This window comes from Coregonus clupeaformis, chromosome 29, assembly GCF_020615455.1.
Source record: "Coregonus clupeaformis isolate EN_2021a chromosome 29, ASM2061545v1, whole genome shotgun sequence".
Lineage (NCBI taxonomy): Eukaryota > Metazoa > Chordata > Actinopteri > Salmoniformes > Salmonidae > Coregonus > Coregonus clupeaformis.
The window spans coordinates 18,126,913-18,152,553 of record NC_059220.1 but is presented as its reverse complement, the minus strand read 5'-3'; the positions used below and the strand labels follow the sequence as shown (position 1 = coordinate 18,152,553).

The 25,641-nt window shown below is 42.4% G+C and overlaps 2 protein-coding genes across 4 annotated transcripts in view; both read right to left on the bottom strand.

Annotated features, from left to right (window-relative positions):
• Positions 1-306: 306 nt before the first annotated feature.
• On the bottom strand, positions 307-4,845 carry LOC121544704 (cofilin-2). 2 transcript variants are annotated; one of them, XM_041854779.2, is made up of 4 exons: positions 4,718-4,845; positions 2,284-2,591; positions 1,863-1,939; positions 307-1,466 (listed from the first exon to the last, which is right to left on the bottom strand). In XM_041854779.2, the coding sequence occupies exons 1-4, from the start codon at positions 4,718-4,720 to the stop codon at positions 1,354-1,356; spliced, it is 501 nt and encodes a 166-aa protein (XP_041710713.1). In that variant the 5' UTR covers positions 4,721-4,845; the 3' UTR covers positions 307-1,353. The 2 variants fall into 2 exon arrangements, with proteins under 2 accessions (XP_041710713.1, XP_041710714.1); XM_041854780.2 differs by lacking the exon at positions 4,718-4,845 and adding an exon at positions 3,060-3,458.
• Positions 4,846-5,156: 311 nt separating this feature from the next.
• Positions 5,157-25,641, bottom strand: part of baz1a (bromodomain adjacent to zinc finger domain, 1A) — a 40,934-nt gene continuing 20,449 nt past the window's right edge. The window contains exons 19-26 of one of the 2 annotated variants that reach the window (XM_041854776.2): positions 24,922-25,085; positions 17,617-17,691; positions 13,666-13,913; positions 11,513-11,691; positions 9,181-9,530; positions 8,701-8,882; positions 6,297-6,384; positions 5,157-6,180 (exon numbers count right to left, since the gene is read on the bottom strand). In XM_041854776.2, the coding sequence (XP_041710710.1) occupies positions 6,008-6,180; positions 6,297-6,384; positions 8,701-8,882; positions 9,181-9,530; positions 11,513-11,691; positions 13,666-13,913; positions 17,617-17,691; positions 24,922-25,085 (1,459 nt within the window). In that variant the 3' untranslated portion in view covers positions 5,157-6,007. The remainder of the gene's footprint in view (positions 6,181-6,296; positions 6,385-8,700; positions 8,883-9,180; positions 9,531-11,512; positions 11,692-13,665; positions 13,914-17,616; positions 17,692-24,921; positions 25,086-25,641) is intronic. The other variant, XM_041854777.2, reaches the window with a different exon arrangement.

Sequence of the window (25,641 nt, the reverse complement as noted above, 5' to 3'; positions counted from 1 at the left end):
AAGCATTTCGCTACACCCGCTATAACATCTGCTAAACACGTGTATGTGACAAATAAAATTTGATTTTTACTAGCTTGGCTTCCCTCATAAAACTGTAGACATTAGATATGAAAAGCATCAGAGAAACCACCGTACACAGAAAATATAGAACTGAAATTCCCTATTCTACACGACAGAGAATGCTATCTATTCTAAACAATATATTTATATCCGAATGTTCCGTAACATTGTACAGTTCTGAACAGAGCCAAGAAGATCGTCACTCACTGCATCCGGTTTAATTGAATAAAACACTAACCAAGGCAATGTAGCAAAACACAGCATGTAGACCAGATCTTTTCGATTTCCTGTTAAAGAAAATCAGTCATGCATCTCTTTATTGCTGCCCAACCCTCCTGATGAACAGATACAGATAGACAACCCAGAACAGAATACACTTCATTCTGTTATCTGCCACAAGGTTTTATTGTAAAGTGGCAACCTCCTCGCCCCATCTCAAAAACAATGTTCCACTTAAGGTTCCAAATGCACATATTGCCATCTTTACTGATATTTTTGATACTTTTAGTGTTAAAAAAAACTGCAAGCACCAACCCTCCTTTTTACTGTGGTGTACTGTACATTCAAATGAAAGTAAGGTGGCAATTGAACAGTCAAATACTAATCTGTTCTTGTCCATTTGCATAAAAGGAATGAAAACTAGTAACATCTCTATCTAGTTGACATAAATACAGATATTCTTTAGTTATTCTTGACCTTTTTGCCTCAACTTCTGTAGTGTATAAACAAAGTGCTTAGTATATGCATAGTCTATTACGTGTTTTGCAATGTCAAATAACATATTGGATAAGATAGAACAGTTCAAATAAATAAGTCAGTCATATGAAAACCTCATGAGTGCAAAATACTTGCTATTAGCTGTAACCGGGGCAGTGAATATGACTGTCAAGGCATTATAGAAAGCATTCACATTTTCCTACGCTACTGAGCATTTAGTCACTGTTTAAGTGGCAAAGAATGCAAAAACAGTGCTAATCTTAATGTTTTTGTTGTGGGAGTGTTATTAATCTCAGGTAGTGTGGCGTTGCTGTTCATATTTGTTTGGAAAAACACGTGATGTGTGAGCATTCCTTGAAGGTTAAAAAAACAAAAAACAACAAGGATTTTTTTTGAAGAAGTCGTCTGGCAAAATAACTTGTAGTCTTTCGCATATGTTAATGAGATCTCCTTCCATTGTATGAAGAAAAAAAAACAGAAAAAAAGCCTAAAGCAATTCCTTTAGGCTCAAATGCTATAGATACAGCTGCTAAGATGAAAGCGTCAGGAATCCAGATGGCATGTAGTATTTTCCATTTACAATGGTAACCCTTCGAGTGATACCACCACGTTGCCTCCCAACTTGTCTGCCAGGGTGGCACGGTCCTGGATGTCGTCTAATCCGTTGACTTGCCATTCGTGTTTGATACCTGAAAAACAAAGGGGTGTATATAGAGTTAATTCCCATCTGTTTTATACTGTTGTGTTGAATACTAAGGAGGCACTTTCAATAATTGCAGGGGGATTTTGTTTGATACCACACCTTTTCTTCTCTAAACTTTCTATGGATCTATGGGGTACAAATTAAATGGTATATTGAATAACTTGAAACGCCAACAATGACATTCATGACACTTTCATAGAACATATATAGGAAAATAAAATAACTTATGTAGTTATTAATAGTTAATAGTTTTGATAAGATAGTAAAAACTAGGCTATGCAAATTTTCTGACATCACCTGAATAAATTACTGAACCACACGATCATACAATATCAGGTCAAACATACAGGAATAGTTATTTGATATAGCAATTTTCACTTACCTGTGAACTTCTTTTTAATGGCATCTTTAGAGCTAGCATAGATCATCTTGCTTTTCAAGGGCGCACCCTCAGGTGCCCTAGAATAAGGAGGGAAACACAACAACTTAATAAGCCTAGCTAATAACGTCCTTATTCCATAGTAATCCATACCACACAAATGAAAGCAGCAGCAACATTTGTGTTTCTCAAACTTTTTTATACCAGGGACCACCAAGTTATGGTCCTCCTACACAACACTTAATAATAATTGACTAATTCGGTGTCAGATCCCAGAGATTGAACCGGTGGTTAACACAGCCACTGATCTAGGGTACCTACCAAATGACTCCCCAGCCAGGCTAGGGAATATAGGCTTTTAAGAAACATTCTTGACAGTTGCTTTGCACCATCCAAACTAACAAAGGACAACGTACAAACGTACCAAAATATAAATACCAGGTCTTCTTTCTTGGATTCTTTTGTTTCATATGTGGCATCGTATAAGCCATATCTGCAATCGTTGAGAGGTAAAAGCTTGACGAAACAGGCGTATGGGTCGTCCACCGACTCCCCAATGTCACCAACGAGGATCCACTTGCCCTCCTCTACGATGATCTTCTTCTTGTCATCACTGAGGCAAAACAGCACAGCCTTTTTACGCTTTTTTACATCTTCAGTAGAGGATGACTTCCTGACCTTCATGTCATTGAAGACCTTGATGACTTCATCGTTTACAGTGACACCAGAGGCCTGTGGAAAGAGGGGAGAATGATACACAAGGTTCATTCAAGGTGTGATTTAGAAATCAGTGTGAACCAGATGACATAGCTGCCTAGATTGTTGTTACCTGTTCAATAGCTAGTAAACATAGGGTACATGGCTGACATTAAAGACTGCAAAGACATCCTGTTTATTTATGATGTGGACATTGAATCTAGGCCTATAGCTAACAGCATGGAGATAGGAAATGCTTTCCTTAACAAGGTATTGAAAATACAAACCTTCACACATACAGTATGTAGCTAGTTACCAGTAGTCATGCAGACAGAATAACAAATGACTGCAGCATTGATCATAGCCTTTCTTTCCTTTGACACTCACTTACAATGAATCAACACTATTTCACTCTGACACTATCTACCACCACACATGCAGAGTCATTTTGCATAGGCTGCAGGCCAAAGGCCGGAAGGTGGCATATTGATGGTTTCATCTTACCTTCCAAAAGCATTGTATGCAGCCAGCAATACACTCATATCCCCCTTGGACCGGTTCTTACCTAAAACATTCTCCATTCAGGCTGCAAAGGCGTCGATTTCCTCCTGAACTAGATTTTAAATAACAGAAAATATGCGTACTTTCTTTATGAAACACCATTTTCCACCACAATGCTAAAGTAGCTAATGCGCCTAGGAATACTAGTCCTGGATGTTGCGAACCGCGTTCAGCTTGCAACAGTCCGTTGTTTACCTCTGGCTGAAAGCAGGGCAACCTCAGGAAGTAGCATTAGCCACTAGCATGGTGGTGGAAATGGTGTTTCATAAAGTACGCATATTTTCCTATTTTTTTACCGCCTTCTCGCCATTAAATGTAGTTAAGGAGGAAATCGACGCCCTTGCAGCCTGAATGGAGAACGTTTGAGGTACGAACCGGTCCACGGGGTATATGAGTGTATTGCCGACTACATACGTTTGGACAGCAAGATGAAACCATCATAACGGATCAATATCGCCATCTGCCGGCATTTGGGCTACATAGGCTGCTATGTCAGTTGGCCAAAGTGTTCTCTCTATTAAAGATGACAATCGGACCAGAAAGCCAAGCCGTGTCAATAGTACGACATTCCAACACAGTGGTGACTGCTGGCTAGCCACCCTCAATATATCAAGTGTACGAAACTCGCTGACCTGTGACTAGTTAGTGACCACCACACTAGTAACCGTCAGTGAATGAGACAGCAAACTTTTGCATGTCTAGCAACATGTGCATGTGTCACGTACCACGGTAGCCGATTAAACAACTCCACGAGTTATGGTGTTGAGCTGCGACCAGTATGGGCTGACTGGACCTAGGACGTCACAAAATGACGTTGTCAAAAACGACTGATTTCAGCACGCAAAGCCTGCAATTACACACAACATTGTTATGTAATTGCAGGCTAGTCTTTTGGGTCCTGAAATAATTGTGTGACTTCGGAGCTCCAGTGCGCCCACACTAGTCGCCACTCAACTCCATTGTAAATCGTGGAGTTGGGTTTAGTCGGCTAGGCCCATTGCAGTAAACCAGTAGCTATGGGAACAGTATTAGCTGCAAATGCTAGCTAGTTTCCACGGTCAAACAAGCGTGGAAATCCGCATGGGCGCATTGGTTTGAGTGCAATCAAACAAAACAGGATGCAGGCAAGACCATTACAAGTTAGCTAGTCCCAATCATTTTAGGTAGCTTGTCGTGTAGAAAACGTCATTGCTATAACGTAGCTATGTTATTAGCTAGCAAGCCAACTTCGCTAAACTTTTAGATCATGAAGCTAACTGGCAGTAGTAGAGTGAATAACTTTACCGTTAGATAGCGGACTGCGCTATAATTAGGTTAAAATGGCCGCCTGACAATGCAGGCCCTGTAAGGATCCTAAATTGGAATTGATTTTACAAACGAAATAACTTTTATATATATTGAACAAACATTGTAGCTATAGCTCACCACTGCCGAATGCCGAACTGTAACCAGCAATCAAACATGGGTGCGAAAGCAAGTAAGCCAATGTTACTGTCGAACACAGCCCAATGTTGCAAAAGTTACAAAAAGTTAAAATCAGCACTCAACTAGAAACTACCAGAGTAGTTTCAGCACTCAACTAGAAGAGTAAAGAATCTTACCATGTTGTCCGATCGTCGGTCCCGTGAGATTTGCTATTATGTGGGGAAATCTTTTGGGGTAAAGAGATATGGGTATGAACGACCTGACCGGGTGTGAGAGAGAGCGAGGGGCGGAGTAAGGGGCGAGCGAGTATGAGTCACTGCACTTGCGGCGGGAGGGATCAGGAATGGGATTCGAAGGGATAAGAGGAATTTGTCCTGGACACGGTTGACAATGAAGCTAGGTTGACTTGCGGACTACTACACTCAACTCCGGCTAACCAACTTCCCGGCAGGAAAGTTACAAGTTATTTCTCTAACCCTACCAAAAGATTGAGGCCATTTTAACTCAGTGAGGTGTAGAAAAAATATTATCCTAAAACATACACGCCATTAATACATTCATGCACTTCATATTTATGGATCAGATTGGCAACAAAAGTGAGAGATGACCAAGAAATATTAAAATCAGGTGAATTTATTTTTTACATATAGAAAATATACACGATAGCAAATACAAAAGCAGAGGTGAGAAATTTAGGGGGACAACGCTCAGTATTTAAACCCTACCCGGAAACAGTTTTCTATAGTTGGAACTCAAAACTATGCCAATAATTCTTTACAAAAACAAAACAAACATGTTCTATAAAAATATAAATAAAAGTTCTTACCTTCAAAACTAAAATAAATAACCAATGAATTATAGGAAATAAGGAACAATAAATCAGGTTCCAGTGTAGTGTTTCACTGAAAGATGGGAACCTGAAACAGTCCATGCGAAATGTGTTTTTACTGTTCACTAATGTGAAATGCACAAATGCAAAACTGTCCATATTCAAAGTTAATACTTAAGTCATCTAAATTGAACTGAAATAGTCAAATAAGAAAAGTATGTGCACAATTGTATTTGTCTAGAAATGCTGCCAAGATACAAAATATAAAAATGCACTGTTAAAAACATTGTTTTTTCAAACCACAATTCGTTTTCCCTGAGTGAATACGAATAGAAAGGAGTAGTTTTCAAATATTCAGTGCAAAAACTTTCACAGCGAGTTAGTTGTTCCTGCATTATCTTGAGGGAATTATATTACACTGCCAAGGCTTTGGGAATGTTCAGACTTTCCAATGAATGGTGGTATTCACTAGAAAACAAATGGATGAAAACAAAAAAGTGAAACAGGGAGGGACTACCTGAATTTGTCCAATAAGAAACTTGTTTTTGTCAAAAAACATTAAGGTAAAAAACATTTTGCTACAGTTTGCAACGGTGTGCACTAATGAATATGACCCAGTAGTTTCAGTCAGTCAGCTTTACATCCGGGACCGCTTCTGTGGAGGAGTGGTCCGGTCCGCCAGCCCCAGGTTAGAGATCTCTGAGTTGAAGAAGGCTTGGAGCCTTGTTCCTGCTTTAGCTTCATTTGTGTGCTGAGGGTTGTATTGTAAACAGTTGGCGAACATGAGCTCCACGTCGTCAACGTACTCCACTGTGAAAAAAAAAAAAGGAAAATGGATCAAATCAAATTTCCCATCTGGTGAAGTACAGAAACATGACAGCATAAACACGTTTTAGTTAACAGGGAAAAACAAAAGCTCAACTTACTGGCTGTTTTATATTCACAGTTGTTAACCTTTTCTCTGATAGTGCTCAGCGCAATGGGCTTTTTGATAATGTCAAAGTAGTCTGGAACCTGCAGAAGTGAGGACAGACAAAATCAGGTCAATTAAAAAGAAAACAATCAGCGAATCTCAAAGCAATACAACAAGTTAGTATTTAGGTTGACTAGTGAAGTATTTAAGACATCACTAGTGAGTATGACAGAAGGTATGTTACCAGTAAAAATATATAGGGCAATGTTTATATGAATCCCTTTCAAACAGCCCGTTATTTTCCACATTCTTGCAAGTATAACCCTTCTATACATATCAGTGGGTAACTGGCAAATTGGGAGGGTGGGGGGTATTAAACCATGGGGGCTGTTTGCATTTGAAATTAGGGAGGCGTTAGCCAATTGAAGTGTTAATGAATTCACCTGCAAAAAAGCAGAGAACCATTCACATACACCCGATACCTATATTTTGGTTACAGGAGGAAGCCTGTATAAAATACAAATATTCCAAAACATGCATCCTGTTTGCAACAAGGCACTAAAGTAACAAACATTTTTTGTCAAAGCAATACATTTTTGTTCTCAATACAAAGTGTTTGGAGCAAATCCAATACAACACATTACTAAATACCACGCTCCATATTTTCAAGCATAGTGGTGGTTGCATCATGTTATGGGTATGCTTGTAATCGTTAAGGACTGGAGAGTTAAGGATAAAAAAATGGAATGGAGCTAAGTACAGGTAAAATCCTAGAGGAAAACCTGGTTGTCTGCTTTCCACCTGACACTGGGAGATGAATTCACCTTTCAGCAGGACAATAACCTAAAACACAAGGCCAAAGTGGCTTACCAACAAGACAGTGAATGTTCCTGAGTGGCCGAGTTACAATCTATGCCAAGACCTGAAAATGGTTGTCTAGCAATGATCAACAAACTATTTGACAGAGCTTGAAGAATTTTGAAAAGCATAAAAATGGCAAACGTTGCACAATCCAGGTGTGCAAAGCTTAGACTTATCCAGAAAGACTCACAGTTGTAATCGCTGCCAAAGGTGCTTCTACAAAAGTATTTACTCAGGGGTGTGAATAATTATGTAAAAAGAAATTTCATTTTCAATAAATGCGCAAACATTTCTAAAAACATGTGTTCACTTTCTCATTAATGGACAGATGGGTTAGAAAAAAAATCAATTGAATCCATTTTGAATTCAGGCTGTAACAACAAAATATGGAATAAGTCAAGGGGTACAGTTGAAGTTGGAAGTATACATACACCTTAGCCAAATACATTTAAACTCAGTTTCACAATTCCTGACATTTAATCCTAGTAAAAATTCATTCTCTGTCTTAGGTCAGTTAGGATCACCACTTTATTTTAAGAATGTGAAATGTCAGAATAATAGTAGAGAGAATGATTTATTTCAGCTTTTATTTCTTTCATCACATTCCCAGTGGGTCAGACATTTACATACACTCTATTAGTATTTGGTAGCATTGCCATTAAATTGTTTAATTTGGGTCAAACGTTTCAGGTAGCCTTCCACAAGCTTCCCACAATAAGTTGGATGAATTTTGGCCCATTCCTCCTGACAGAGCTGGTGTAACTGAGTCAGGTTTGTAGGCCTCCTTGCTCGCACACGCTTTTTCAGTTCTGCCCACACATTTTCTATAGGATTGAGGTCAGGGCCACTCCAATACCTTGACTTTGTTGTCCTTAAGCCATTTTGCCACAACTTTGGAAGTATGATTGGGGTCATCCACAGGTACACCACAGGTACACCTCCAAATTGACTCAAATGATGTCAATTAGCCTATCAGAAGCTTCTAAAGCCATGACATCATTTTCTGGAATTTTCCAAGCTGTTTAAAGGCACAGTCAATTTAGTGTATGTAAACTTCTGACCCACTGGAATTGTGATACAGTGAATTATAAGTGAAATAATCTGTCTGTAAACAATTGTTGGAAAAATTACTTGTCATGCAAGTAGATGTCCTAACCGACTTGCCAAAACTATAGTTTGTTAACAAGAAATTTGTGGAGTGGTTGAAAAAATAATTTTAATGACTCCAACCTAAGTGTATGGACCAGTATGAAAAATAAAAAAAATAATGTATGCACTCAGTCGCTCTGGATAAGAGCGTCTGCTAAATGTCTAAAATGTAAAATATGTAAACTTCCGACTTCAACTGTATATGAATACTTTCTGAAGGCACGGTATATGTGTCACAAGTGACGTAGCTAGTTATGTAATACTATAGGAAAACGTGTATTCATAGAAGCGCTTGCATGGGTGTGTGCTGGGTCTTTAAATGCATGCATGCATGCATGCATGGCTCTGTGTTTGCATGCATGTCGCTCTGTGTGCCTCTCCTATCTACCTTTAAAGTAATGTATTACCTGTGTCCTAGACACCAGTTTCATGAAGGGCCAGCTGTCTTCATGTCTGACTAGCTCTACAGTCATCTGCTCGCAGGCAGACAGCTCATGGACTCCTAGGTTCCTCCCTGAGCTACGACGATTGGACGAAGAACCTGAGACTGAGGGAGTCAGGACCAGCTTGGGCTTGTGGGAGACCTCTGCTGGAGAAACAGAGTCGAAGCAGTTGATGGTGAATATCAATGCAAAGATGAGCACAGAGTGAGAAAGCCCCAACTAGAGGGAGGTTGTGTATTTGATACACCCCCCTGAGTATTTTCAAGTGCTACATGAGAAAATGACAATTCAACACTTCTGTACAGATTTTTTTTGCATTACATCTTCAGCAATATAAAGACCCTGGCAATGTTGACACACTACTTTACAAGAACACAATTTTGTATTTTTATCACCCAATACAACAACCCTCTTCCAACTCCCCGTCTTTAGAACTGGTCTTACCTGAGATTGGTCTTTTACGGGAGTCTGCCTGAGAGGGAGATGGAACGGGCTGGCTTCCTGGCCTGCTGGAGCTACCGTTGGTGGCCAATATCTCATTACTGAGCCGGGAGCTGACTCTGCTGCCTGGCCGTGGTCTGCCGTTGGAGACTGGGGTGGGCTTGTTGGAGACTGGGGTGGGCTTCTTCCCTGAAGACCTGGAGGTGGCTCCCTTCCCGGCTGAGAGGACCTGTTTGGGGGTGGTCTGCTGGCTCCGGGGGGTGGAATGACTTGAGTTGGTCCTGCTGTTCGACCGACCTCCTTTGGTAGTAGGCACAGGAGGTTTCACAGCAGTCCGGACCTTTTTAGCAGCACTAAAGGATAAGAGGGAGACAGAATCGGGGGAGGGAAACTTCAGATATCTGAATAAACAAAATGTGTTGGGTTGTTTTTATTATGTTTTAAAGTATTAAATGTACAACATTTTTTAAATCATCTTGGTCGACCGAGAGTCTGTTCTTCCGACCAATCGATATAGACACCCCCTATGCACTGAGCTTGTCTGATGCTTTAAGCGCAATGTTTGATGAAATAATTAAGACACACAAATGACAAAAGGGAGATCGATGGCCACGTTGAGTAAAAAATACATTAAAATGACAGCGAGTGTCTGACTAGCGCACGTTGTCCCTCTCCTCCCTGCTGCAGCGGACAGGCAGCAGAGCAAGTGTTTATCGCGCCGTCCATGCTGAAGCTGCAACATAATTACAGCCATTTTGTTTGTTGTTTCTGACTGAAAAGTTGTTACTGAAATACCTCAACACGTGACAGCAAAATGGATGCGGTGGACGTGAAAAATAAACTCGAAACAGAGGAATGTTTACTGGTTGCTCAGGAGGAAGTCCGATCTCTAAGACATTTGACTTAGTTGTGGAAAGGATGGTATAGGAGCAAGGGCTGCGTGAGTATTATATGTGCCAAACAGGTGCTGTCAGATTACAGTATACTTTTTTTCTGACCTTTTGGAACAGTGTAAACACTAAATAAATTATAACTGTACCAGAGACTGTCCTAACTATGTTTTTTATGTAGCCTTTATAATAATAAATAATAATAATATGCCATTTAGCAGACGCTTTTATCCAAAGCGACTTACAGTCATGCGTGTATACATTTTTGTGTATGGGTGGTCCTGGGGATCGAACCCACTACCTTGGCGTTACAAGCGCCGTGCTCTACCAGCTGAGCTACAGAGGACCACGAGATTACAGCAAAGACAAAAACAGTTATGTTTTATTGTTTAGGATAATTATCCAAAGCTCCCTTTGTTATTTCATTTTAAAACTAAAATGCTTGATTGCATCACAAAGCACATATGCTGTGAGATTACATGAACGAATGATTAATACAGTAGCCTATATATTGAAATAGGCCTAAGTTATGGTATTAAGACTAAACAGGACGTGCTCTTAGGCCTACAGCTAATAATAACTGTAATAATAACAATGAGATCAGGAGATCTAGAAAAAGAAGGTTATAGGAGCGAGAGCTGCGTGCATATGTGTCACAAGTGCTGTTAGATGACTGACCGTTTGGAACAGTGTAAACACTAAATACATTTTAATACCAGAGTTTCTTCTAACAATATTTTTTAAAGCCTTTATTACAGCATAATAAAGATATTAAAAACAGCCTAATTTGTGAAATTGCTTTATCCGACATGTGGTTGCGTGAGGCTTTGTGCTCACGGAATCAGTAGGCTATTAAACAAACACTCAAACAGGATATGTCTCATTTCTGTAGATATATATGGATGAGTTATAAAGCCAGGCAAATTTAACAGTTAGGTTGATTATAGACCTAATTAAGTTGGGGTTTCATCTCGCCTAAATTCTTAAGACAATTAAGGCAAGGGCCGTTTCCTCATCTCCTCACTTCCTTTGTCTCCGCCACATTGTTCTCAACACCAATACGCTGGTTAACATAGCAACATGGTCTAGGACAAGGCGCCAATTCAACGGCACACTGAAGATCACGTTTCAGAACCACGGACAGCAACCACTATCCAACGCGGGAGAAAGCGCATGTTATGGAATAAATATTATTTGTAATAGTGTTGCACCATTGTTCTCATGTAATATAACCATATACAACTTCAGTAGCACGTCTTCGAGTGATGGACTGTGCCATCCCCACGGCCTCCACAATGGATTAGTCCACTGAGAAAGGCGCAAATCAGACAGGTGTCTCGACTAAAGAAGTCTCGGTCAACCAACAGCCTATCGACTAAACGGGGTCAGCCCTAATATCAACCCAATGAAGTTTAGTGACGCTCAGAACACACACACACACACACCTCTTCTCCTCCTCAGTCTCCTCCCCAGATTCCACTTCCTCAGAGTCTTCTTCCTCCGAGTTCTCCTCTTCCTCTACTTCCTCCTCAGAGTCAACAGAGGACCGTTGGCGGGAGGTGAGGCGGTTGGCTCGCTGTTTGGGACGGCACTCAGGGCAGAACCAGTCCCCTTCTGGGACGGCCTGGACACAACACAGAGCAAAGGAGAGGTTTAGATTAGACCGGTACAGTAGACAGCAGGGTTACAGGTTTAGATTAGACCGGTACATTTGACAGCAGGGTTACAGGTTTAGATGATTACACCGGTACAGTTGACAGCAGGGTTACAGGTTTAGATGATTACACCGGTACAGTTGACAGCAGGGTTACAGGTTTAGATTAGACCGGTACAGTTGACAGCAGGGTTACAGGTTTAGATGATTACACCGGTACAGTAGACAGCAGGGTTACAGGTTTAGATTAGACCGGTACAGTAGACAGCAGGGTTACAGGTTTAGATTAGACCGGTACAGTAGACAGCAGGGTTACAGGTTTAGATTACACCGGTACAGTTGACAGCAGGGTTACAGGTTTAGATGATTACACCGGTACAGTTGACAGCAGGGTTACAGGTTTAGATGATTACACCGGTACAGTTGACAGCAGGGTTACAGGTTTAGATTAGACCGGTACAGTAGACAGCAGGGTTACAGGTTTAGATTAGACCGGTACAGTTGACAGCAGGGTTACAGGTTTAGATTAGACCGGTACAGTTGACAGCAGGGTTACAGGTTTAGATTAGACCGGTACAGTAGACAGCAGGGTTACAGGTTTAGATTAGACCGGTACAGTAGACAGCAGGGTTACAGGTTTAGATTAGACCGGTACAGTTGACAGCAGGGTTACAGGTTTAGATTAGACCGGTACAGTTGACAGCAGGGTTACAGGTTTAGATTAGACCGGTACAGTTGACAGCAGGGTTACAGGTTTAGATTAGACCGGTACAGTTGACAGCAGGGTTACAGGTTTAGATTAGACCGGTACAGTAGACAGCAGGGTTACAGGTTTAGATTAGACCGGTACAGTTGACAGCAGGGTTACAGGTTTAGATTACACCAGCACAGTTGACAGCAGGGTTACAGGTTTAGATGATTACACCGGCACAGTAGACAGCAGGGTTACAGGTTTAGATTAGACCGGTACAGTAGACAGCAGGGTTACAGGTTTAGATTAGACCGGTACAGTTGACAGCAGGGTTACAGGTTTAGATTAGACCGGTACAGTTGACAGCAGGGTTACAGGTTTAGATTAGACCGGTACAGTAGACAGCAGGGTTACAGGTTTAGATTAGACCGGTACAGTAGACAGCAGGGTTACAGGTTTAGATTAGACCGGTACAGTTGACAGCAGGGTTACAGGTTTAGATTAGACCGGTACAGTTGACAGCAGGGTTACAGGTTTAGATTAGACCGGTACAGTTGACAGCAGGGTTACAGGTTTAGATTAGACCGGTACAGTTGACAGCAGGGTTACAGGTTTAGATTAGACCGGTACAGTAGACAGCAGGGTTACAGGTTTAGATTAGACCGGTACAGTTGACAGCAGGGTTACAGGTTTAGATTACACCAGCACAGTTGACAGCAGGGTTACAGGTTTAGATGATTACACCGGCACAGTAGACAGCAGGGTTACAGGTTTAGATTACACCGGCACAGTAGACAGCAGGGTTACAGGTTTAGATGATTACACCGGCACAGTAGACAGCAGGGTTACAGGTTTAGATTACACCGGCACAGTAGACAGCAGGGTTACAGGTTTAGATGATTACACCGGCACAGTTGACAGCAGGGTTACAGGTTTAGATTACACCAGCACAGTAGACAGCAGGGTTACAGGTTTAGATGATTACACCGGTACAGTTGACAGCAGGGTTACAGGTTTAGATTACACCGGCACAGTAGACAGCAGGGTTACAGGTTTAGATGATTACACCGGTACAGTTGACAGCAGGGTTACAGGCAACCTGGAACTACACTCTTTCAGCAGGTTACTTTTGAAGAAAAGACAACAGGGTCCCCAAATGAACCTTGAAAGGTTGCATACCAATTTTTTGGTAGCAGAGGGGAAACACGGGGCATCCATAGACCAGGTGTGAAGAAAAGCATCATTCATCCTACCTTGAGTTTCGGGCGGACACAGTGGATGTGGTGTCCTCGGTCGCAACAGTCACACAGCAGCATGTTCTCTGCATCTCCCTTCCTGCGGCAGACCTTACAGCGGGCGTTGAGCAGGGACTTGGCCCAGATGACACTGCGCTCCAGGGTGGAGAGGTGGAGGAAGACCTGGGACAGGCTGGAACAGCCCAGCAGAGACTCCCTCCAACGCTCCTGGACCGTCTTCACCACCCGACCACTGTCACTACCGTCTGGTCAGAGAGAGAAGAGTCATACATTATTACAGTAGTCATCACCACCCGACCACTGTTACTACCGTCTGGTCAGAGAGAGAAGAGTCATACATTATTACAGTAGTCCTCACCACCTGACCACTGTTACTACCGTCTGGTCAGAGAGAGAAGAGTCATACATTATTACAGTAGTCATCACCACCCGACCACTGTCACTACCGTCTGGTCAGAGAGAGAAGAGTCATATAGTCATACATTATTACAGTAGTCTTCCCCCAACTAGGGATGGGCATTTGAAATTATTTCACAATTATTTTCTTTGGATATCCGGAGTGTCAAAATACATGCGTTTTATAGAAAAACTACTTTTCCTACTTCAATGGGGTCTTGCTTGCGCGGCGCTCTCTTGTTTCAGCACAGATGGTGGGGAGGGACGCGAGATGAGCAGGGGCCAGTGTGTCTGACACGGAAGGAGAGAGAAAGTAGCCCAACTGACTCGCGCAAGTTAGACAAACTTGTTGCGGTGATAGATTATCATCTCATGTAAAGAAGCTAGCTAGCTACACTAGCCAGTTAAGTTAGTCAGCTAGCGAGGCCATTTTGCAGCACTTCCCGCGTCCATTCATATTAAACAGCCTACCAGTTGGTTGATCAATGTAGCCTACTCATTCTCATTTAGCCAACTTAATTACGTCATTGTTATTCCTTTTTGCATCGATTAGAAATCTCCCACTTCACTTGCTACACATGGAGCCTCTGACGGTAATGCTGCTTTGATTGACCGACAATTACAAGCGTGAAAAGTGTGTAGGCTACCGGTACATCTTTCTTTATTGGGCGCACTCAAAAACGGTCAAAACTTTTTTTCTAAAAATGTTGAATGTCATGGTCTATCCTTGTATGTAGCAATGTCATATTGATAATTTAATTTTAGACAAAGCATTTTACATTAAAAAAAGGCCTCTAACTTCTCAAAAATGAATACTCTCGCAAGTAATCGAATACTAAAGTCTGTTCGGATATTCGAATATCCGTGCCCATCCCTACACCCGACCACTGTCCCTACAGTCTGAGGTTCAGAAAGAGAAGAGACAGTCAGGAAGGCCCAGAAAATCATTAAAGACTCCAGCCACCCAAGCCATAGACTGTTCCCTCCGCTTCTGCATGGCAAGCGGTACCAGTGCATCAAATCTGACACCAACAGGGTCCTGAACAGCTTCTATCCCCAAGCCATAAGACTGATAAATAGCTAACAATGGCTTCACTGACTGAGTTGACCCTTGTATTTTATTTTTTACACCATCTAAGCACACTCACAGGACTCTACACACTCAAAACACACATAACATGCGCACATATTTATACTGACTTCACACGCACTCACATACACTGCTGCTACTGTTTATCATATATCCTGATGCCTAGTCACCTTACCCCTACAAATATCATTGTAAATATGGTATTGGAACTGACCCTGTATCTAACTTCTTACCTACGCGTTCTTATTTCTATTTCTTGTGTGTTTTTGTTCTACCTTATGTTATTTTTTGTGCTACATTGATATTGATTACTGCATTGTTGGGTTTAGAGCTTGCAAGAAAGGCATTTCACTGTACTTGTGCATGTGACATGAAAAAACTTGAAACATGGCACAGAATACAGCACTCCTCTCCGTCATCTACAATACAAGCCAACAGTCTTCACCACCCCACCACTGTCACAGCACTCCTCTCCGTCATCTACAATACAAGCCAACAGTCTTCACCACCCCACCACTGTCACAGCACTCCTCTCCGTCATCTACAATACAAGCCAACAGTCTTCACCACCCCACCACTGTCACAGCCCTCCTCTCCGTCATCTACAATACAAGCCAACAGTCTTCACCACCCCACCACTGTCACAGCCCTCCTCTCCGTCATCTACAATACAAGCCAACAGTCTTCACCACCCCACCACTGTCACAGCACTCAGAGCCGAGACAAACTGTCAGATCAACAGCAAATCACTCACTAATTCCCTTTAAATATATATACACACAGTGAGGGAAAAAAGTATTTGATCCCCTGCTGATTTTGTACATTTGCCCACTGACAAAGACATGATCAGTCTATAATTTTAATGGTAGGTTTATTTGAACAGTGAGAGACAGAATAACAACAAAAAACGCATGTCAAAAATGTTATAAGTTGATTCGCATTTTAATGAGGGAAATAAGTATTTGACCGCTCTGCAAAACATGACTTAGTACTTGGTGGCGAAAACCCTTGTTGGCACTCACAGAGGTCAGACGTTTCTTGTAGTTGGCCACCAGGTTTGCACACATCTCAGGAGGGATTTTGTCCCACTCCTCTTTGCAGATCTTGGTTTCGAGGCTGACGTTTGGCAACTCAAACCTTCAGCTCCCTCCACAGATTTTCTATAGGATTAAGGTCTGGAGACTGGCTAGGCCATTCCAGGACCTTAATGTGCTTCTTCTTGAGCCACTCCTTTGTTGCCTTGGCCATGTGTTTTGGGTCATTGTCAAGCTGGAATACCCACCCAATATTTGACGGTACATGGCCCCGTCCATCGTCCCTTTGATTCGGTGAAGTTGTCCTGTCCCCTTAGCACAAGAACACCCCCAAAGCATAATGTTTCCACCTCCATGTTTGACAGTGGGGATGGTGTTCTTGGGGTCATAGGCAGCATTCGTCCTCCTCCAAACACCGCGAGTTGAGCTGATGCCAAAAGAGCTCGATTTGGGTCTCATCTGACCACAACACTTTCACCCAGTTCTCCTCTGAATCATTCAGATGTTCATTGGCAAACTTCAGACGGGCCTGTATATGTGCTTTCTTGAGCAGGGGGACCTTGCGGGCGCTGCAGGATTTCAGTCCTTCACGGCGTAGTGTGTTACCAATTGTTTTCTTGGTGACTATGGTCCCAGCTGCCTTGAGATCATTGACAAGATACTCCCGTGTAGTTCTGGGCTGATTCCACACCGTTCTCATGATCATTGCAACTCCACGAGGTGAGATCTTGCATGGAGCCCCAGGCCGAGGGAGATTGACAGTTATTTTGTGTTTCTTCCAACTGTTGTCACCTTCTCACCAAGCTGCTTGGCGATGGTCTTGTAGCCCATTCCAGCCTTGTGTAGGTCTACAATCTTGTCCCTGACATCCTTGGAGAGCTCTTTGGTCTTGGCCATGGTGGAGAGTTTGGAATCTGATTGATTGATTGCTTCTGTGGACAGGTGTCTTTTATACAGGTAACAAACAGATTAGGAGCACTCCCTTTAAGAGTGTGCTCCTAATCTCAGTTTGTTACCTGTATAAAAGACACCTGGGAGCCAGAAATCTTTCTGATTGAGAGGGGGTCAAATACTTATTTCCCTCATTAAAATGCAAATCAATTTATAACATTTTCGACATGCGTTTTTCTGGATTATTTTGTTGTTATTCTGTCTCTCACTGTTAAAATAAACCTACCATTAAAATTATCGACTGATCATTTCTTTGTCAGTGGGCAAACGTACAAAATCAGCAGGGGATCAAATAGTTCTCTTTCACTGACTGACTGTCTATAATTATTAGATTGTCATCTTATTTCAGGTTACCTTCATTGAGGTACAATCAGTCTTTTGCATGAGATCAGGCAGAGAGAGCGACCATCAAATCCATTATGCTAGAGGAAAAAGTACAAGATTTCATTTAGCCTTCCTTGTTGCTATCATCCTTACCTTCACTGTGTTGATCCTCATCTTTCTTCTTCTCTTTCTTCTTCGCCTTCTGGTCCTTTTTAGAGTCGTCGTCGCCTGATGGAGGGGATGGCATAAGGTGAGGCACTGTTTTGCCATGACAGTCGAGAGATCAATTTGCACGTCAAACATATAAATCAAAAGCTCTGAACACTAAAAGGTAATAAGCGGAGATAATAAAATAGGACACAGACCTTGATGGTTGGACAGGTTATGTAAAGAGAGCCCCTAAACTCAGCAAAAAAAGAAACGTCCCCTTTTCAGGACCCTGTCTTTCATAGTTCATTTGTATAAATCTGAATAACTTCACAGATCTTCATTGTAAAGGGTATAAACACTGTTTCCCATGCTTGTCCAATGAACCATAAACAATTAAATGAACATGCACCTGTGGAACGGTCGTTAAGACACTAACGGCTTAGAGACGGTAGGCAATTAAGGTCACAGTTATGAAAACTTAGGACACTAAAGATGCCTTTCTACGGACTCTGAAAAACACCAAAAGAACACCAAAAGAAAGATGCGTGAACGTGCCTTAGGCATGCTGCAAGGAGGCATGAGGACTGCACATGTGGCCAGGGCAATAAATTGCTATGTCCGTAATGTGAGATGCCTAAGACAGCGCTACAGGGAGACAGGACGGACAGCTGATCATCCTCGCAGTGGCAGACCACGTGTAACACCTGCACAGGATCAGTACATCCGAACATCACACCTGCGGGACAGGTACAGGATGGCAACAACAACTACCCGAGTTACACCAAGAACGCACAATCCCTCCATCAGTGCTCAGACTGTCCGCAATAGGCTGAGAGAGGCTGGACTGAGGGCTTGTAGGCCTGTTGTAAGGCAGGTCCTCACCAGACATCACCGGCAACAACGTCGCCTATGGGCACAAACCCACCGTCGCTGGACCAGACAGGACTGGCAAAACGTGCTCTGCACTGATGAGTCACGGTATTGTCTCATCAGTGGTGATGGTCGGATTCGCGTTTATCGTCGAAGGAATGAGCGTTACGCCGAGGCCTGTACTCTGGAGCGGGATCGATTTGGAGGTGGAGGGTCCGTCATGGTCTGGGGCGGTGAGTCACAGCATCATCGGACTGAGCTTGTTGTCATTGCAGGCAATCTCAAAGCTGTGGTACCCTTCCTGCATGCTCATCCTGACATGACCCTCCAGCATGACAATGCCACCAGCCATACTGCTCGTTCTGTGCGTGGTCCTGCAAGACAGGAATGTCAGTGTTCTGCCATGGCCAGCAAAGAGCCCGGATCTCAATCCCATTGAGCATGTTTGGGACCTGTTGGATCGGAGGGTGAGGGCTAGGGCCATTCCCTCCAGAAATGTCTGGGAACTTGGTGGAAGAGTGGGGTAACATCTCACAGCAAGAACTGGCAAATCTGGTGCAGTCCATGAGGAGGAGATGCACTGCAGTACTTAATGCAGCAGGTGGCGACACCAGATACTGTTACTTTTGATTTTGACCCCCCCCTTTGCTCAGGGACATATTATTCCATTTATGTTGGTCACATGTCTGTGGAACTTGTTCAGTTTATGTCTCAGTTGTTGAATCTTATGTTCATACAGTTTTTTTGCTGAGGTAATACAGTGGGGGAAAAAAGTATTTAGTCAGCCACCAATTGTGCAAGTTCTCCCACTTAAAAAGATGAGAGAGGCCTGTAATTTTCATCATAGGTACACGTCAACTATGACAGACAAATTGAGAAAATCACATTGTAGGATTTTTTATGAATTTATTTGCAAATTATGGTGGAAAATAAGTATTTGGTCACCTACAAACAAGCAAGATTTCTGGCTCTCACAGACCTGTAACTTCTTCTTTAAGAGGCTCCTCTGTCCTCCACTGGTTACCTGTATTAATGGCACCTGTTTGAACTTGTTATCAGTATAAAAGACACCTGTCCACCACCTCAAACAGTCACACTCCAAACTCCACTATGGCCAAGACCAAAGAGCTGTCAAAGGACACCAGAAACACAATTGTAGACCTGCACCAGGCTGGGAAGACTGAATCTGCAATAGGTAAGCAGCTTGGTTTGAAGAAAATCAACTGTGGGAGCAATTATTAGGAAATGGAAGACATACAAGACCACTGATAATCTCCCTCGATCTGGGGCTCCACGCAAGATCTCACCCCGTGGGGTCAAAATGATCACAAGAACGGTGAGCAAAAATCCCAGAACCACACGGGGGGACCTAGTGAATGACCTGCAGAGAGCTGGGACCAAAGTAACAAAGCCTACCATCAGTAACACACTACGCCGCCAGGGACTCAAATCCTGCAGTGCCAGACGTGTCCCCCTGCTTAAGCCAGTACATGTCCAGGCCCGTCTGAAGTTTGCTAGAGTGCATTTGGATGATCCAGAAGAGGATTGGGAGAATGTCATATGGTCAGATGAAACCAAAATATAACTTTTTGGTAAAACTCAACTCGTCGTGTTTGGATGCAACTCAGCATTCTTTGTCCTCCAAAGAACACAATACCTACTGTGAAGCATGGGGGTGGAAACATCATGCTTTGGGGCTGTTTTTCTGCAAAGGGACCAGGACGACTGATCCGTGTAAAGGAAAGAATGAATGGGGCCATGTATCGTGAGATTTTGAGTGAAAACCTCCTTCCATCAGCAAGGGCATTGAAGATGAAACGTGGCTGGGTCTTTCAGCATGACAATGATCCCAAACACACCGCCCGGGCAACGAAGGAGTGGCTTTGTAAGAAGCATTTCAAGGTCCTGGAGTGGCCTAGCCAGTCTCCAGATCTCAACCCCATAGAAAATCTTTGGAGGGAGTTGAAAGTCCGTGTTGCCCAGCGACAGCCCCAAAACATCACTGCTCTAGAGGAGATCTGCATGGAGGAATGGGCCAAAATACCAGCAACAGTGTGTGAAAACCTTGTGAAGACTTACAGAAAACATTTGACCTGTGTCATTGCCAACAAAGGGTATATAACAAAGTATTGAGAAACTTTTGTTATTGACCAAATACTTATTTTCCACCATAATTTGCAAATAAATTCATTAAAAATCCTACAATGTGATTTTCTGGATTTTTTTCTCGCTCATTTTGTCTGTCATAGTTGACGTGTACCTATGATGAAAATTACAGGCCTCTCTCATCTTTTTAAGTGGGAGAACTTGCACAATTGGTGGCTGACTAAATACTTTTTTCCCCCACTGTAACTTCACTGTCCAATTTACAGTAGCTATTACTGTGAAAAAATACCATGCTATTGTTTGAGGAGAGTGCACAACAATAAAAAACATATCACAGCAACTGGTTTGATACATTCAGCTCTGAAGGTAAATCATGTATTCAGTAATCTTGCTCTGATTTGTCATCCTGAGGGTCCCAGAGATAAAATGTAGCATAGTTTTGTTTGATAAAATCCATTTTTATATTCAAATGTAGGAACTGGGTTCTACAGTTTGAACTCCTGCTGTCTCTGGCTCCACATCCACCCCGCCCGGCCATCTACAGTTGAAGTTGGAAGTTTACATACACTTAGGTTGGAGTCATTAAAACTTGTTTTTCAACCACTCCACAAATTTCTTGTTAACAAACTATAGTTTTGGCAAGTCGGTTAGGACATCTACTTCGTGCATGACAAGTAATTTTTCCAACAATTGTTTACAGGCAGATTATTTCCCTTATAATTTCACTGTATCACAATTCCAGTGGGGCAGAAGTTTACATACACTAAGTTGACTGTGCCTTTAAACAGCTTGGAAAATTCCAGAAAATGATGTCATGCTTTAGAAGCTTCTGATAGGCTAATTGACATCATTTGAGTCAATTGGAGGTGTACCTGTGGATGTATTTCAAGGCCTACCTTCAAACTCAGTGCCTCTTTGCTTGACATCATGGGAAAATCAAAAGAAATCAGCCAAGACCTCAGAAAAAAAATGGTAGACCTCCACAAGTCTGGTTCATCCTTGGGAGCAATTTCCAAACACCTGAAGGTACCACGTTCATCTGTACAAACAATAGTACGCAAGTATAAACACCATGGGACCACACAGCCGTCATACCGCTCAGGAAGGAGACGCGTTCTGTCTCCTAGAGATTAATGTACTTTGGTGCGAAAAGTGCAAATCAATCCCAGAACAACAGCAAAGGACCTTGTGAAGATGCTGGAGGAAACAGGTACAAAAGTATCTATATCCACAGTAAAACGAGTCCTATATCGACATAACCTGAAAGGCCGCTCAGCAAGGAAGAAGCCACTGCTCCAAAACCGCCATAAAAAAGCCAGACTACGGTTTACAACTGCACATGGGGACAAAGATCGTACTTTTTGGAGAAATGGCCTCTGGTCTGATGAAACAAAAATATAACTGTTTGGCCATAATGACCATCGTTATGTTTGGAGGAAAAAAAGGGGGTTGCTTGCAAGCCGAAGAACACATTTTACATTGTACATTTTAGTCATTTAGCAGATTGAGTGCATACATTATTTTTCATACTGGCCCCCCGTGGGAATCGAACCCACAACCCTGGTGTTGCAAACGCCATGCTCTACCAACTGAGCTACATCCCTACCGGCCATTCCCTCCCCTACCCTGGACGACGCTGGGCCAATTGTGCGCCGCCCCATTGGTTTCCCGGTCGCGGCCGGCTACGACAGAGCCACCTGTGAAACACGTGGGGTGGCAGCATCATGCTGTGGGGGTGCTTTGCTGCAGGAGGGACTGGTGCACTTCACAAAATAGATGGTATCATGAGGAAGGAAAATTATGTGGATATATTGAAGCAACATCTCAAGACATCAGTCAGGAAGTTAAAGCTTGATTGAAAATGGGTCTTCCAAATGGACAATGACCCCAAGCATACTTCCAAAGTTGTGGCAAAATGTCTTAAGGACAACAAAGTCAAGGTATTGGAGTGACCATCACAAAGCCCTGACCTCAATCCTATAGAAAATGTGTGGGCAGAACTGAAAAAGCGTGTGCGAGCAAGGAGGCCTACAAACCTGACTCAGTTACACCAGCTCTGTCAGGAGGAATGGGCCAAAATTCACCCAACTTATTGTGGGAAGCTTGTGGAAGGCTACCCGAAACCTTTGACCCAAGTTAGACAATTTAAAAGGCAATGCTACCAAATACTAATTGAGTGTATGTAAACTTCTGACCCACTGGGAATGTGATGAAATAAAAGCTTAAATAAAATCATTCTCTCTACTATTATTCTGACATTTCACATTCTTAATATAAAAGTGGTGATCCTAACTGATCTAAGACAGGGAATTTTTACTAGGATTAAATGTCAGGAATTGTGAAAAACTGGGTTTAAATGTATTTGGCTAAGGTGTATGTAAACTTCCGACTTCAACTGTAGATGTGTGAAAGTTAGTGTATAAGCTAATGATCCATCATGTATGACATTCCTGGGAGTGTGTAAACTTACATTTTGTATTACCATATCATTTCTGTATGTTCTCTATAGTTATGTACTTGAAAATGTATCAATTGACCAATTCGGCACATTTGGGCAGACTTGATACAAAATAGTCCAGTATTGCAATGCTTCACTGGATCAATCTACACACACTGCTGTCATCTAGTTGCCAGAATCTAAATTGCGCCTAATCTGCAATATCATATTGTGGCCTTTTTCTTGCATTTCAAAGATCACATTTTAATTTTTTTAAAGCATGTTTTTTTGTTTGTATTATCTTTTACCAGATCTAAGTTGTTATTTCTCCTACATTCATTACACATTTCCACAAACTTCAAAGCGTTTCCTTTAAAATGGTATCAAGAATATGCATATTCATGCTTCAGGTCCTGAGCTACAGGCAATTACATTTTTACATTTACATTTTAGTCATTTAGCAGACGCTCTTATCCAGAGCGACTTACAGTTAGTGAACACATATATATATTTTTTTATATACTGGCCCCCCGTGGGAATCAAACCCACAACCCTGGCGTTGCAAACGCCATGCTCTATCAACTGAGCTACATCCCTGCCAGCCATTCCCTCCCCTACCCTGGACGACGCTGGGCCAATTGTGCGCCGCCCCATGGGTCTCCTGGTCGCGGCCGGCTGCGACAGAGCCTGGATTCGAACCAGGATCTCTAGTGGCACAGTTAGCACTGCAAAGCAGTGCCTTAGACCACTGCGCCACTCAGGAGACTATTCGATCTGGGTATGTCATTCTAGGCGAATAAAAAAAAAAAAAAGTCAGATCCTTAAGAGGTTAACCAATTTAGAAACAGTACTTTAGCAATGGGTTTGTGCAGTAAGCTATAGGCCCAATACATTACCACCGCATATTGCTTGCGAACCTTGAGTCGCACCGCATTATTTCTGCCTCAGGCACAAATTCATGTTGTTACTCCTATGAACAGAGAAAGTGAAATATCCTCGATATTAAAAAAGACCAAGCCGCTAATAATAACGCAAGCTTATCGATACACTTTCCTACTCATTAATTACAGCTGTAGTGCTTGTTGTAGCGCTGAGTGGAAACAGGAAGAACACGCATTTTATGGCTTATAAAAAGGTGTTGACAGTGTTGAGTAAGAACTTAAACTCACTAATAAAAACAGCAGCTCTTCGCTGTATTCATTGTATTCGCTGTATTCGCTGTATTCGCTGTATTCATGGTTTTAAACGTTTTGAAGTCTCATAGTATCAACTTTGCTGTATCTTTCTTTTATGCCTGCTACGTTACTGCAGACAGGGTCATCTGAGCCATCCGATTGGCCAAGGGTAGGCCTATAGTGCACTTAATTTGCTCTCTGGGCCCACCGGGAAGGTAGAGTTTGTACCTTTAGACACATGAAATGGTTCAAAATGGCAACAGTTCGCCTTCCCGGCACGCAAGGCAGCTGCACCTAGCGCCAACAGACCGCTTGTTACAGAAATGTTTGACGATTAACTAGGAATGCCTTGGAGATCGACCAGTCGATCGACCGGTTGGTGACCACTGCTCTAGAAAGTTGAGTGAAGTTCAATCTCGTGCTTCTCTATGTGGGCTTACAGGGAACATTGTCTGTGACTAAAAGCTTGGCCTAAAAAGCATTTCAAGAGATTCTCAATTGCAATTTTTTAAATCCAGGAATAGTCTCAATCTGGATATCAAAATTACTACAATTAGCATTGATCTAAGTGTGCACACTCTGCGTCTAAATGGCACCCTATTCCCTATAGGCCCTAGTCAAAAGCAGTGCACTATAAAAGGGACTAGGGTGCCAATTGGGACAATTTATTTTCTTTGCAGGAAGGCGTTATGATGTGAGAAGGAGGAGTAGATGACCTACCCAGTGGAGCCTTGAGGAACTTTCTCTCGATTCCCTGCTGGATGTGGGCCAGGGCCTGAGCCAGGTAGCGGACAGTGTTGTTGACCAGCTGTGGGGTGCTGGTGGAAGCTGCGCTCATGCTCTCCCTCTTCAGCTCCTGTACCCTGAACAATGACACCTGTAACCTGAACAACAAGGACAAGAACGAGAGAGATTGTGTTAAACTTAAGACTGTGCTTCCTCGGGAGTCAAAGATACTATGGGGAGTAAAGAAAATAGAAAGGTATGTGGAATTTAAAAGACTTATTGCACCAGATGTTGCTCGTTCTTGGGGTCATGAGTTTCCCCATTAAACATTATGACAAACAAGTTCAACACCACATTTTTACAAGTCTGGTACCTATGCTTTTTCTCAACTAACTCACACTATAACCATACAGTACCAGTCAAAAGTTTGGACACACCTACTCATTCAAGGCCTTTTCTTTATTTTACTATTTTCTACATTGTAGAATAATAGTGAAGACATCAATACTATGAAATAACACATATGGAATCATGTAGTAACCAACAAATTTAAATATATTTTATATTTGAGATTCTTCAAAGTAGCCACCCTTTGCCTTGACAGCTTTGCACACTCTTGGCATTCTCTCAACCAGCTTCACCTGGAATGCTTTTCCAACAGTCTTGAAGGAGCTCCCAAATAAGCTGAGCACGTTGGCTGCTTTTCCTTCACTC

Bases quoted from the DNA above. Each gene is read 5' to 3' on its own strand.
- LOC121544704 (XM_041854779.2), bottom strand. The intron at 1,940-2,283 runs GTACGTTTGTAC...TCCTTATTCTAG, and splicing joins GACCTGGTATTTATATTTTG to GGCACCTGAGGGTGCGCCCT. The intron at 1,467-1,862 runs GTAAGTGAAAAT...TTTGTTTTTCAG, and splicing joins CATTAAAAAGAAGTTCACAG to GTATCAAACACGAATGGCAA.